At 41.8% G+C, this 14,089-nt stretch overlaps 1 gene segment (V, D, J or C); it reads left to right on the top strand.

The window, feature by feature from the left end:
* The first annotated feature begins 371 nt into the window (after window positions 1–371).
* Window positions 372–14,082, top strand: LOC138603253 (Ig heavy chain V region MC101-like). The segment is given in 4 exon segments: window positions 372–386; window positions 2,487–2,508; window positions 2,595–2,709; window positions 14,004–14,082. Coding segments are annotated over 4 exon segments (231 nt in total).
* Window positions 14,083–14,089: the final 7 nt, after the last annotated feature.

The following is a 14,089-nucleotide window of genomic DNA, read 5'->3' as shown; positions in this document are numbered from 1 at the left end:
GTGCCACAGCTTTACACACACATGAAAGCCTTCTGTGTGAAGCTCCGTCTCTTTGAGACACAATGAGGCAACTTCAATGCTGCACACTTCCCCACGCTGTGTGAAATTAAATCTGCTTTTCCAAAGGCCAACTTCTCTGCTAAGAAAGGGAAATATGTGTCTGGGATCATTTTTCTGCTATTGACAAAGACATCCAGCTGTTCTCTACCTCCTTCTTGATGGATGCAGAAGAAGTGGATGAGAGTCTGCAATTAGAACTGATGGAAATGCAGTGTGAAGACTCTGAAGAATCAACATCAGCTTCTCTTTGTACCCGACTTCTACTGGAGCTTAGAAGAGGCCAAGTTTCCTCTGATGAGGCGCCAAAAAGAATGATCAGTCTTTTTGTCTCTTCATACAAATGTGAGCAAACTTTAATACACGAGAGGTGAGGTAAATTAAAGTGGCCCAGTTTCTCTCTGTGAGGAGGAGTCAATGCAAACTGTGATGTCTTCCTCCTCTACTTATGTGACTGCAGAGAGGAGGACAGAGAACAGTGGACACACAGTTTAACATGATGGACTACAGGACAGGACTGCTGCTGTTAACTGTCTGCTGGGCAGGTGAAGATCATCACTATATTCATGTTACATAGCGTATATATCTGTCAGCAGCTGATTTCACTTGATGTTTTTATCCTCTCTCCAGGTGTTGATGCTCAGACTCTGACACAATCTGAACCAGTGGTTAAACGTCCTGAAGAATCCCACAGACTGACCTGTACAGGCTCTGGATTCACATTCACTGATTACCACATGCACTGGGTCAGACAGGCTCCTGGAAAAGGACTGGAGTGGATTGCTTTCATCAGCACTGGTGGCAGCAGCATCTACTACTCTCAGTCAGTTCAAGGCCGGTTCACCGTCTCCAGAGACAACAGCAGACAGCAGCTGTATCTGCAGATGAACAGTCTGAAGACTGAAGACACTGCTGTGTATTACTGTGCCAGAGACACACAGTGACTGGAGGAGGCTGAGCAGCTGTACAAAATCCTTCAGGACTCATCTTTACTGCACTGATCGATCAACAATAACCATAGAATTCAAAGGCTGTCTTACAGTAATGATCACTTACTCATGTAACAGACAATAACAGAAAATCCATCTGCTAAAATAATTGTCTAGATATAAATTAAATAAATACTACATGTTTACATTATTGTTGCATTATTGTTTATATTATTTGGCATCTAAAATCAGTCTCAGTATGAGAGTGAAAATAATAATGCAGTTCTCTTTATAGAAACACTAGATGGCAGTCAGTGTCCAGTCTCTCTCTGCTCTGTTACTGTAATGAGACACTCATGTCTACGGTGGCCGGCAAGGGCAAACGTGCTGCAACAGCCCAAACAATTTTGTTTACAAGAAATGAGCTGCAAATTCAGAAACGATGTAAATTCAAAAACACAAGCAAAAGTCTAAAACAAATTAAAAGACGGGAACGCGCTGCAAATGAAAAAACTGCTGCAAAAAGCCAAAACAAATACATTAACATCAAACACGCTGCAAATACAGAAACGATGCAAAGTCAAAAACACACAAACCCAGAAAACACATGCAAAAGAAAAACGCTGCAAATACAGCCAACACAACGGAAGAGCTCCAGGCCTGTAGGGGGCGCTCTGTGTGACAGGTTAGTATTAACTGGAGAGAGAGGGAGACGAGACAGTGAATTTATTACCTCTCAGACTTTCTCATTTTAGACGCTGCTGGAGCGGAGTGTCTCTGTTGGTCATGTACTACTGACAACTTTAAAATATGAGCAAAGAAATCACACACTTTTGTTGAGACACGGCTCCCGATCAACTGATAGCTTAACTAAATTAACCGCTGCTAATTGTGGCTTCTGTTAGCCGTGCAGCTAGTGGTTCTTTATGATTACTCTGTCCGGTATCGGGCTCCGAGTACAGTTAAGTGTCCGTGTTAACTCAACTAGCAAAAGGTAGTTTGGGTGTTTGGGGTTATCTCGTCCGCAGCAGAAGTCACGGCCGGGCCGCTACCATATGGCCAGAGACCAACACTGCTCAGTTTGAGAACAGGGAAGACAGTAGCGTGGTGGTTTTCTTGCAGAGTTCGGCACCAGTGAGATTTCCCATCTGAACCCCCACTTAGGCTGTCTTCTGTGTCACGAAGCTGCCTTCTTGTTTGCTTTTGTTTTGGACTTTTGCTTGTGTTTTTGAATTTACATCGTTTCTGAATTTGCAGCTCGTTTCTTCTAATTGAAATTGTTTGGGCTGTTGCAGCGCGTTTGCCCTTGCCGGCCACCGTACATATCTGCTTATCTCATTGTTCTTAAATAACCGACACACAAACCCTGGACTGAAACAGACTTTCATCCTCCTCTGTGAACCCGCTCCACCACAACACAAACACAACATTGAAGTTGCTGGCTCAACAGTTAATGCAGGTTCATGTGTGGACATCGTTGTTGATCACCATCTCAACAAGCTGCTGCTGACAGCTGGATCCTGTGAGCAGCTTTAAACTAATAAACACATTAGAAACAGGGAATAATCAGATGAATGATGGAGATCATGTTGGTTTGTGTTTCCACAGGTGTGAACAGTATCGACCTCATCCAGCCAGACTCAATGGTTGTGCAGCCTGGACAGTCTTTGACCATCACCTGTCAGGTCTCTGGTTATTCTTTGAATAATGCTCTGAAGAACAAGTTCAGCTACCACACACACACTTCAACGAGCTCGGTTACACTAAGTGCACTGTTACGTGTGAGAGAAGGGCAGGGCCAGTCTAGGTGTTTTTCCTTCCTGCTCTCCTCTCTTTTTTTTCTCTCTCCACTTTCCCCCAGGTGATAACCACCTGATTGAGCTTCACCTGTGCAGGCTGCTCATTGGCTCCCTCACACCACAGCTAGCCATCAGTATCGTGGGCTAACGAGATAAGGAGAAAGCAAGCGCAGTTCACTCTTTTCGATTGTTGTCTGTGCTGCCTGCTGGAGCTGCAGCAGCTCTATTAAAGAAACTGATGTTGAAAAGGTGTGTGGTGGGAGGTTTGTGACATAGGTGAGTTTGGGGTACTGTGTACATTTTGCACACACAGTTTGTTTGTTTGTCTAGAAACACTCGGTTTATTGGTTGGTGCCACCTCTGTATTTGTTCTGGTGGAGCTCTTTTTTAGAGAACATAGTTAGGTCTTTTTGTTTGTTTGAGTTAGACTTTTTAGTCCGGCCTAGTTTTGTTATATTGATTTCTGTTTATTTGGCACGACCATTTTTTCTGTCATTTTACAACTCGATCATGTGAATATGTAGCACCTCTACTTCACACACATGAAACACACACAGAATATCATGAATTAAAATGAAAAAATACAGATACTATTTAGATAAACACCAATACACGTGTGCATGAAGACATAGTTCTGCAGTGTTTTTTTATTATTTGCAGCTGAGGGGAAAAGTAAACTGCAGAAACAATATGAGCCTGAAAGTATGGCTGACATCTTAACATTAATAAGTCAACATCTGGGTAACATTGTCCATCGACTTTGGCTACAATACAGCCCCAAGCATCACTGATGTAAACACACAGTTTACAATGTGAACAACAGGAGGAGCCCTCAGACCAACAATGATGTCAACATCAGTTCACTGTTACAGCAGAAAGAAAAACTTGAGACTTCATGAAAGAACTCTTCTGTTTCCATCAATAGAACTGATCATTATCAGAATCATGTGAGCATTGGAAACTGAACCAGAAGTCACCTTTATTATTCAAACTACAACAAATGAAGCTTTCAATACCAATCTAAACTCTGGGCAGATACCCAGAAACAAAGGAGACAAAACCTCCCACACATGTCGACAGTGAGATCTATAATGAAAGAACATCACGGGCAGTTAACACCTGATAGAGGTTTATATGGGAGCAGATCTTCTGGTGTCAAACAAGAGAAGAACTTACTGCTTCAGTCTGATGAACTGAAAATAACAGATGAAAGTCAAATGATATTCCTCTCTGAGGAGGAGTCAATGCAAACTGTGATGTCTTCCTCCTCTACTTATGTGACTGCAGAGAGGAGGACAGAGAACAGTGGACACACAGTTTAACATGATGGACTACAGGACAGGACTGCTGCTGTTAACTGTCTGCTGGGCAGGTGAAGATCATCACTATATTCATGTTACATAGCGTATATATCTGTCAGCAGCTGATTTCACTTGATGTTTTTATCCTCTCTCCAGGTGTTGATGGTCAGACTCTGACACAATCTGGACCAGTGGTTAAAGGTCCTGGAGAATCCCACAGTCTGACCTGTACAGGCTCCGGATTCACATTCAGCAGCTACAATATGGTCTGGGTCAGACAGGCTCCTGGAAAAGGACTGGAGTGGGTCGCTTTCATCTACAGTGATAGTAGCGGCAAATTCTACTCTCAGTCAGTTCAAGGCCGGTTCACCGTCTCCAGAGACAACAGCAGACAGCAGGTGTATCTGCAGATGAACAGTCTGAAGACTGAAGACACTGCTGTGTATTACTGTGCCAGAGACCCACAGTGAGAGACAATAACAGGAGAGTCGTACAAAAACTACTTCCTCTATTTGCCAGCACCACATGGGACACTTGGAACACATTTTTGCAATACTGATTGTGATTAACTGTCATGTTCATTCTAACGGTGCCCCAATTGGTCGGCCACCGATCGTGATCAGCCGATATACATACTAACTGCTTTGATCAGTGGCCTGTATTAAAGGCCGATCATAAGAGCTGATCAGATGATGCAAAAAAACAATTTCTCTAAGCGACACTAAAATGGCGTCACCGGTCTGGCGGTTTTACTTGGTATCTGAAGAAGATAATAAATTAGTCATTTGCAAGGTGTGTTCCAAGTTAGTACCTCGTGGGGGAACGCAAACGATAACATTCAACACCACAAATCTCAGACGTTTGAGGTTGAGTCACGTCAAAGAATATGACGAGTATTCAAAGTGAGCTTGTAGCACTAAGGAGAGAGAGCAGCTGGCATCAGCAACACTGCCACGACTCACTCAAACATCTGCAGCAGAGACATTTCAATGACAGCAACCAGAGAGCAAGGTCAGAAAGAAATCCACCAAAATAATGGTATTGATCACCAGCCGCTGTCAGTTGTGAAAGACGAGGGGCTCAGATGACTCATGTCATACATGGATCTACGTTACTCTCTGCCGGGGCGTAAATATTTCACAGATGTACGCCAGCCGCAGTTATACCAAACAATCTATACGCTTATCGACAGCCTTATGAAGAACAAGATCACTTTGATGAGTTTCACAAGTGACATCTGGAGTTCGAGTGTGTGTCTCATGTCCATGTTGAGCCTAACTGGGCAGTTTATTGATCAAAATAAAGAAAAACCTAATCAGGTGCTGAGGCTTACCAGATGGACGAGGGACTAGTGAAGGGGGGAGGGATCCACCAAAACAAACCAAACAAATCACCCAGGCACAAGTGACACACACACGATGGTGAAGTAACTAAATCCCAGGGGAGCACAGCACACAAAGGGGGGGGATACCGCCACCTGGATCACCAGTACCACCACCGGCCCTCAGCAACTGAAAAGGAATAACACATTTAGTGAAGTTGAAACAATAAAACAAACAAACAATATAACAAAACTATACTAACTTATCGGTAGGTTACAAATTAGACAAACTATACAAATTAACTTCCCAAATGAAACAAAACAAACAACTTAAGTTCACACAAAAAGGAAACTACCTACACACCCAAAGGAAAACCCACAAACTACCCAAATTCAAATAAAGGAACTAAGGAACAGGTAATCTGACTAAATCAAAATAATCAAACAACAGGAGTACACTTATAGAAATTAATCTAATCAAAAAGGGACATAAATCCCCACCACTCGATCACACCATTAAAATGTCCATTAAATGCCAATAAGCGGTGTGGCTGGCATCCGTCTCCCTCTGAAGGAGGAGGTGAAGCAGCCAACTCTAGCAGGTGGCCAGACGAGCAGCATGCAGGGCAAGAGACGGACAACCAAACAACTTCCAAACAGTCAGTCGGATCCTCGAACACAAAGCAGCAGTGTTTCCTCGTCAGCTGATGGTGACGTGACGTATAGCGGCGAAATATTTACAGCCACTCAGTTCAACTTCACCTGTCAGAAATATTAATAGTTACCATCTAGCTGACAATGATGCGGTTGCGACCTACAGTGATGGATCTACATACCTCTCAGCAGCAGCAGACCCACACACACACGAGAGGAGGGCAGAAGAGAGAGACCCAGGCAGCTACCGGCATCTCACTTGCGACCACACTAGCATTAGCCAGCTATGAGCATGCACAATAACGCAGAGAGAGATGAGAACACTCACCACAGCAACCCGGAGAGAGACATGCACGCGCCAGGGGCACACCAGTCGCTCTGACGCAGCCGGAAGTGACAGACAGGAGCGCAAAAGAAAGAGGCAGGGGGGAAGTCGCTGCTTAAATGCTTCCCTCTAGTTCAATGATTGGCCACCAGTGGCGCTCCGTTAATTGAAGCCGCACACTGCATAGAGAAATAAATATATTTCTATGCTGCTACATAAACAAAGTAGTTCTTTATCCTCAAGAGTTCTGCAGGTCACACACCACAGTTGCATTCAGTGACATGTTACGAGCAACGGGGATACCGAAGGAAAAAGTGCACGTTATTCTAAGAGATCATGCCAAGAACATGGAAAAGGCCATGAGGGATACGGATTTACCCAGCCTGCCGTACATGGAGCGTACACTCCAGCTTCCCGTTGCCGAAGGAGTTTCGTCACAATGAAGCATCACATGTGAAGCATTTAATAGCCTCTGAAAGACGCATTGTTGGCCAACACTCCCAGCTTGCCTACTGGCGACTTCAAAGTATCCAGAAACAACTGGGTCAGCCTATCAAAAGACTTGAGCAAGACGTACCCACCCGATGGAACAGTTCGTTATTAATGCTACAGAGTCTACTTGAACAGAAACGTGCACTGTGCGCTTATGGAGCTGACTACAACAGAGTTGTTACTGTTGATCTCAAATCTACTCACGGCTGAAAGGACATTAAATTAAGCTCTCATCAATTTCAAACAATCGTCATTGCATCATTTTTGTTTATCCTTGTTTACAGCCTCTGGATTCACACTCAGCAGCTACTGGATGCACTGGGTCAGACAGGCTCCTGGAAAAGGACTGGAGTGGGTCGCTGCTGATGCTGGCGGCAGCACCAAATCCTACTCTCAGTCAGTTCAAGGCCGGTTCACCGTCTCCAGAGACGACAGCAGACAGCAGCTGTATCTGCAGATGAACAGTCTGAAGACTGAAGACACTGCTGTGTATTACTGTGCCAGAGAGCCACAATAACACAAAGCATCAGCAGAGCTGAACAAAAACCCCTCAGTGCCTGAACACTTGTAACATGAAGCCACCAGAGGAGGAGCCCTCAGACCACTAATGATTATAACAACAGTCTCAGTGGGACAAACAGGCTTTAAATAATATACAATCATATTCGGAAATAATTTTAAAAATGTAATGGTCATATCAGATATTTCCAAAAAGTCTGAATCTTTTCATCAGTGATCATGAATGAAAAATGTACAAATAGAATATAAAATAAAAGTTGTATTCAAATGTGTTAGTGTATGAATTATTAAAACATGTTTAAATGTAAGAGACTCAGATTAAATTAAATTGACCTGCTTCAGTTTAATAAATGGAGGATGTATTTTAAATGGATGTGTTATGAAATGATTGAGCATGAACCTGTTACTTCAAACATCCAGCATAGATGGACAATCAGCTACATGAAATGTTGAATTGAACTCTAACAGTGCTGAGTTCAGGAGCCACTCCCTCTTGATGCAAATGTTCAGTGTGTGCAGAGTACTTGTGTCCTGCTGACTGCTCTCGTCCTCTGTGTGGAGCTTCAGAGGTCACATCTCCAGCCTCAGGATGATGAACACACTCACTCTTCTGCTGGTTGCTCTCTCTCTGCCCTGTGAGTTCTCCTGCTTCTTGCTCTTTAATATTTTATCAGACAACATCGCCTGATGGTCAGTCAGTGATTCCAGCTCCCCGTCTCACTTTCTCCTGTGGTTCCTGTCTGCTTTCCTCTCATCAGGTTGTACAGGTCAGAGTATGGAGTCCATTCCTTCCAGTTCAGTGGTGAAAATGCCCGGGGAGACTCTCAGTCTCTCCTGCAGGGGATCTGGCTTCACTTTTAACTGCTGTGTTATGAGCTGGATAAGACGACCTGCAGGAAAAGCCCTGGAATGGATAGGGAGCAGTTTCTCTGATGCCAGCAGGAACACTTATGCCAGCAGTGTGCGAGGACGTGCAGAAGTCAGCAGAGATGACAGCAGCAGCATAGCGTATCTGAGACTGTCCAACTTAAAGCCAGAGGACTCTGCTGTGTATTACTGTGCCAGAAGAGCCACAGTGAGAGACAATAACAGGAGAGTCGTACAAAAACTACTTCCTCTATTTACAACCATCACTGGGGACAGTTGGAACATATGTTTGTAATACTGATGTGCCATAATGTAAATTCTTATTATAGATTCAATGTTGAAGTCTTGTTTAATCTCATTCGTCTGAATGTTAAAGTCGTTTCCATCAAGAATTCATCATCATTCATTTGTCATTGCACAACAGAGTTCCACAATGATTCAATGTTTTAGCCCATTCCTGCAACACACAGAACAAAAGGACACATTGTTTAAAGTAGAATAGAAAAAGATACATTGTCATATTTGAGTTATTTAGATACTAATACACTGGTTCATTAGCACAATTAAAATTATAATTCTGTTGCACTCTTTTTGGATTTGTTGTTTGGGGGAATGTAAACGGCAGCAACAAGATAGTGCTGATAACTTTATGCTGAAATCTGAACTTTAAAAACTTGACATCTGGGAAATATTATTAACTTTTACAATATTTGAGCACCAAGTATCATCGATAAAAACAGTTTCTCCCCTTGTGAACACTAACATGAAGCCACCACAGGAGGAGCCCTCAGACCACCAAAGATTTCAACATCAGTTCACTGTTACAGCAACAACAGAAACAGTCTTTAGAACATTGGAAATAATAGACAATGTTCCAATCACTGATAAAATAGTGTATTTTGTCACAGTAACAAACTCCACGATACATTATTAAATATTAAAGCATTCAACAACTTATACAAATGAGGTTGATTACTTTGCTCAGTGTTCCTCGTCTCTGAAAGTCAGTTCCTTTTTGAGAACATACTAAAAAATATCAAACTGATAAGTTATCAGAATCATACGTGCATTAGAGACTGAACCGGTCTTTAGCCAAAGTCATGGTGGTGTTTATTATTTAGGACATAAAACATGTGATTTAAACATCAATCTCATGACGTTTGATATGACTGAAGTTTCACCAACTCTTTCTGTGAGACGGAGAGAAAACATTTTAATAAACTTTACTGTCCCATGGATGTAAATAAGCCTCCTTGTGTGTTGCCTTATAAGGACATAAAGTGTCTTCTCCTCTTGCTGGTTTCTAGTTTCTATTCATGGCTGCTCCTTTAGTTTCCAGTAGTCCTCTTCTTCATTGTTACAGCAACGCTGATTTTAATAAATATTATCAATGAATGCTTCTGGTTGTTTGCAATTTGAAAATAAATTACATGATGCTTAAAAATCAAATGTCTCTCAGTCGAAACATTCAGACATTTATATTCTGTAAATGTTGGGACATTTTAAATGTTGAGTGTTCTGAAATGAAAATATCACATGTGAAGCAAAGGTGATTTCCAGGCATGTTTCTACTCGACTGCCCCTCCCTGCTTCACACACATAACATTCATGAAGACGTTTAAATCAAGAATTCATGAATTTAAAAAAAATAAGTTGAGATAAACACCAATACACGTATGCATGAAGTGATATTATATAATATAATTTCCATCAATAGAACTGATCATTATCAGAATCATGTGGGCATTGGAAACTGAACCAGAAGTCACCTTTATTATTCAAATGGTAAATGGACTGTACTTATAGAGCGCTTTTCTCACTCAGAGCTGCTTTTTACACTACATATCACATTCATCCATTCACACACTGATGGCAGAGGCTGCTACTAAAGTGCCCAACTGTCAATCAGATATCACATTCATACCCTTTGGCTATGCCACTGGGTGCAATTTGGGTTTCAGTGTCTTGCCCAAAGACACTTTGACATGTAGCCTGAGGGAGCTGGGGATCGAACCTCCGACCTTCCGATTGAAAGACGACCGACTCTACCACTGAGCCACAGCCGCCACAAACTACAAACCTACAACAAATGAAGCTTTCAATACCAATCTAAACTCTGGGCAGATACCCAGAAACAAAGGAGACAAAACCTCCCACACATGTCGACAGTGAGATCTATAATGAAAGAACATCACGGGCAGTTAACACCTGATAGAGGTTTATATGGGAGCAGATCTTCTGGTGTCAAACAAGAGAAGAACTTACTGCTTCAGTCTGATGAACTGAAAATAACAGATGAAAGTCAAATGATATTCCTCCCTGAGGAGGAGTCAATGCAAACTGTGATGTCTTCCTCCTCTACTTATGTGACTGCAGAGAGGAGGACAGAGAACAGTGGACACACAGTTTAACATGATGGATTACAGGACAGGACTGCATGCATTTATTACTTCCCGTTTGGACTACTGCATCTCTATATGTGGGGGTCAGTCAGTCCTCCCTCTCACGTCTGCAGTATGTGCAAAATGCTGCTGCCAGATTTTTAAAAGGTACACGAAAGCGCGATTATATTTCCCCAGTACTCGCCTCTCTCCACTGGCTTCCTGTTAGTTTTCAGACTACATTTTAAAATTGTATTTCTTGTTTTTAAGTCGCTACATGGACTGGCTCCCTCTTACCTAGCAGACCCTTTAACCCTCTCTACCCCACCACGAGCACTCAGATCCTCTGAGCAGTCCCTGCTGGTCATCCCTCGGGCAAAGCGAAAACTACGGGGTGATCGCGCCTTTTCAGTTTTTGGCCCCAACCTGTGGAACTCATTGCCTCCTCTTATCCAAAGTGCAGAGTCAATAAATGTATTCAAAGCTCAGCTCAAAGCCCACCTCTTTTCCTTGGCCTTTGAAAATACTTTAAGTGAATGAAGATGTTTTGAAATTATATTGTATGAGTAGTTTGTATGTATGGGTGTATATAGGTGTGTGTGTGTATGCATGTGTAATTGTATATTGTTGTGTGTTATATTCATAATCTGTTATATCTCTTGCACTGTTTTATCTGCCACTGTCTGTAAAGCACTTTGGTCAGCTTATGTTGTTTTAAATGTGCTATACAAATACATTTGACTTGACTTGACAGACACCTTTACACAGAGAGGATAAATAATTCTGTAGTGCATTTCTTAAAATGTCTTCTAGGGGAATGTAAACGGCAGCAACGAGATCGAGCTGAAAATATTTCTGACATCTGAACATTAACAACTCAACATGTGTGAAACATTGTCCATCAGCTTTGACTTCATTTGAGCCCCATGTATAATTGATGCAAACACAGTTTACACCAGAGGAGGAGCCCTCAGACCACCAATGGTTTCAACATCAGTTTATAGTAGAAGAGAGAAAAAGACAGATTGAGAGAAATAAAGTAGAAGCAACAAGGTTTATCATTATACACAATAATAATATTAATAATAATAATTTGATTTAAAGACAACATTTCAGGGTTGTTAGTCAAAAACACTTTACAAAATGTAAAAATTAAACTACTAAAATAAAAATACTAAATACAAAGTGGAGGATTTTCCAAAAAATGTGTCTCTGACTGACTCAATATTTATGTGAGTTAACGAGATCATTATATCAGCTCAGAACTACTTCTAAAAAATCGCCTTCTTCTACCAAGACATGAAACACAAATAATTCCGTCTTCAAGTCACTTTTACATCAATCATTTCCGTCACTCAATCATGACGGCTGATGTCAAAACACCTGCATGATTGTTTCACAACTAACATGTCTGATTGTGTGCGAGGATGAATCAGTGATAAAAAATGTTCTAGTTGATCTCTTTCTTCTTTTTATTGTCAATAGAACCACTAACTCTAGCAGCATTGTAAAACTGATGAACTGAAAATAACAAAGATAAAAGTCAAATGATATTCCTCCCTGAGGAGGAGTCAATGCAAACTGTGATGTCTTCCTCCTCTACTTATGTGACTGCAGAGAGGAGGACAGAGAACAGTGGACACACAGTTTAACATGATGGACTACAGGACAGGACTGCTGCTGTTAACTGTCTGCTGGGCAGGTGAAGATCATCACTATATTCATGTTACATAGCGTATATATCTGTCAGCAGCTGATTTCACTTGATGTTTTTATCCTCTCTCCAGGTGTTGATGGTCAGACTCTGACACAATCTGAACCAGTGGTTAAACGTCCTGGAGAATCCCACAGTCTGACCTGTACAGGCTCTGGATTCACACTCAGCAGCTGGGCTATGGCCTGGGTCAGACAGGCTCCTGGAAAAGGACTGGAGTGGATCACTTACATCTACTATGATGGTAGCGGCAAATACTACTCTCAGTCAGTTCAAGGCCGGTTCACCGTCTCCAGAGACAACAGCAGACAGCAGCTGTATCTGCAGATGAACAGTCTGAAGACTGAAGACACTGCTGTGTATTACTGTGCCAGAGACCCACAATAACACAAACCATCAGCAGAGCTGAACAAAAACCCCTCAGTGCCTGAACACTTGTAACATGAAGCCACCAGAGGAGGAGCCCTCAGACCACTAATGATTATAACAACAGTCTCAGTGGGACAAACAGGCTTTAAGTTTATTTAGGTGTTAAATACTGCAAAATAGATCATAGAGGTAGTATCAGACCCTCCCATCAGCATCAATGTTTTTGCATGTATAAAGTGTATGTAATAAATTTAAGACTCATAACACACATTACTTTAAAATAAATGGTGCATGTATTAAAATTGTGCTTCTTCAACATCAGTCATTTAGCTGAATCGTTGGTCTTTAAAAAGTCCTGAGCTCAAAGAAATCTCTCAACATCTTCAAAGTCTTTATACTTTGTTGTTTCATCATTTGAACGTTTGCAAAATAATTGAGGAGTTACAGTGAAATTATTGTTGCTGTTGAATAATGTCATATTAAACGTACCAGCATTAACATTTTCAGGTGATATTCTTTCCTCGACCTCAGTGAGATGTGAACTGAAACTACAAGTTAACGTGCCTTCATGATTCAAGAAAAATAAAAACAAAAATATAGATTAAGTTCATGTGAATATTAAAGAGTGTGTTTGTCTCACTTGTCTGACTTGTAACATGTGTGGAAACATAAAAAATGTCAAATAAAGTAATTTTCTTTATTACAAATACATTTTCTTTCATGTGTAAAATAAATGTTAATAACACAAGAACACAAAGGGATTTCTACTTGTGCTCCAACAGTTCATTCTGCTTTTATAGTCTGTCAGAGTCCTTCTCTATGCAAAGTGAGCTTCCTCACAGTCTGCTATAAAGACTTGATATCAGGCTGAGAGTCAGAGAAGAAGAGAAGCTCCCATCAGATCACCTTCAACACCAACCATGTTCTCTGTAGCTCTGCTGCTGCTGGATCCTGTGAGTCTCACTGAGGCAGAGACACTGACTGTGTGATCACAGCACACTGACTGTTACTACACTGATTCAATATCCAACATGTTTTCCTCCACAGGTGTGAAGTGTCAACAGTTGACACAGCCAGCCTCTGTGACTGTGCAGCCAGGTCAACGTCTGACCATCACCTGTCAGGTCTCTTATTCTGTTAGCAGCTATGCTACAGCCTGGATCAGACAGCCTGCAGGAAAGGACTGGAGTGGATTCTAACTGGACGTGTGGGATACACAACAGACTACAAAGATTCCCTGAAGAACAAGTTCAGCATCGACTGAGACTCTTCCAGAAATATAACGACTCTAAACGGACAGAATGTGCAGCCTGAAGACACTGCTGTGTATTACTGTGCCAGAGAGACACAGTGAGAGACAA

This window comes from Semicossyphus pulcher, unplaced genomic scaffold (genome assembly GCF_022749685.1).
Source record: "Semicossyphus pulcher isolate SPU_LCO1_2020_fin unplaced genomic scaffold, fSemPul1.0.p SCAF_23, whole genome shotgun sequence".
Lineage (NCBI taxonomy): Eukaryota > Metazoa > Chordata > Actinopteri > Labriformes > Labridae > Semicossyphus > Semicossyphus pulcher.
Note: the sequence above shows the minus strand (reverse complement) of the source record. Positions and strands in the feature narration are given on the sequence as shown.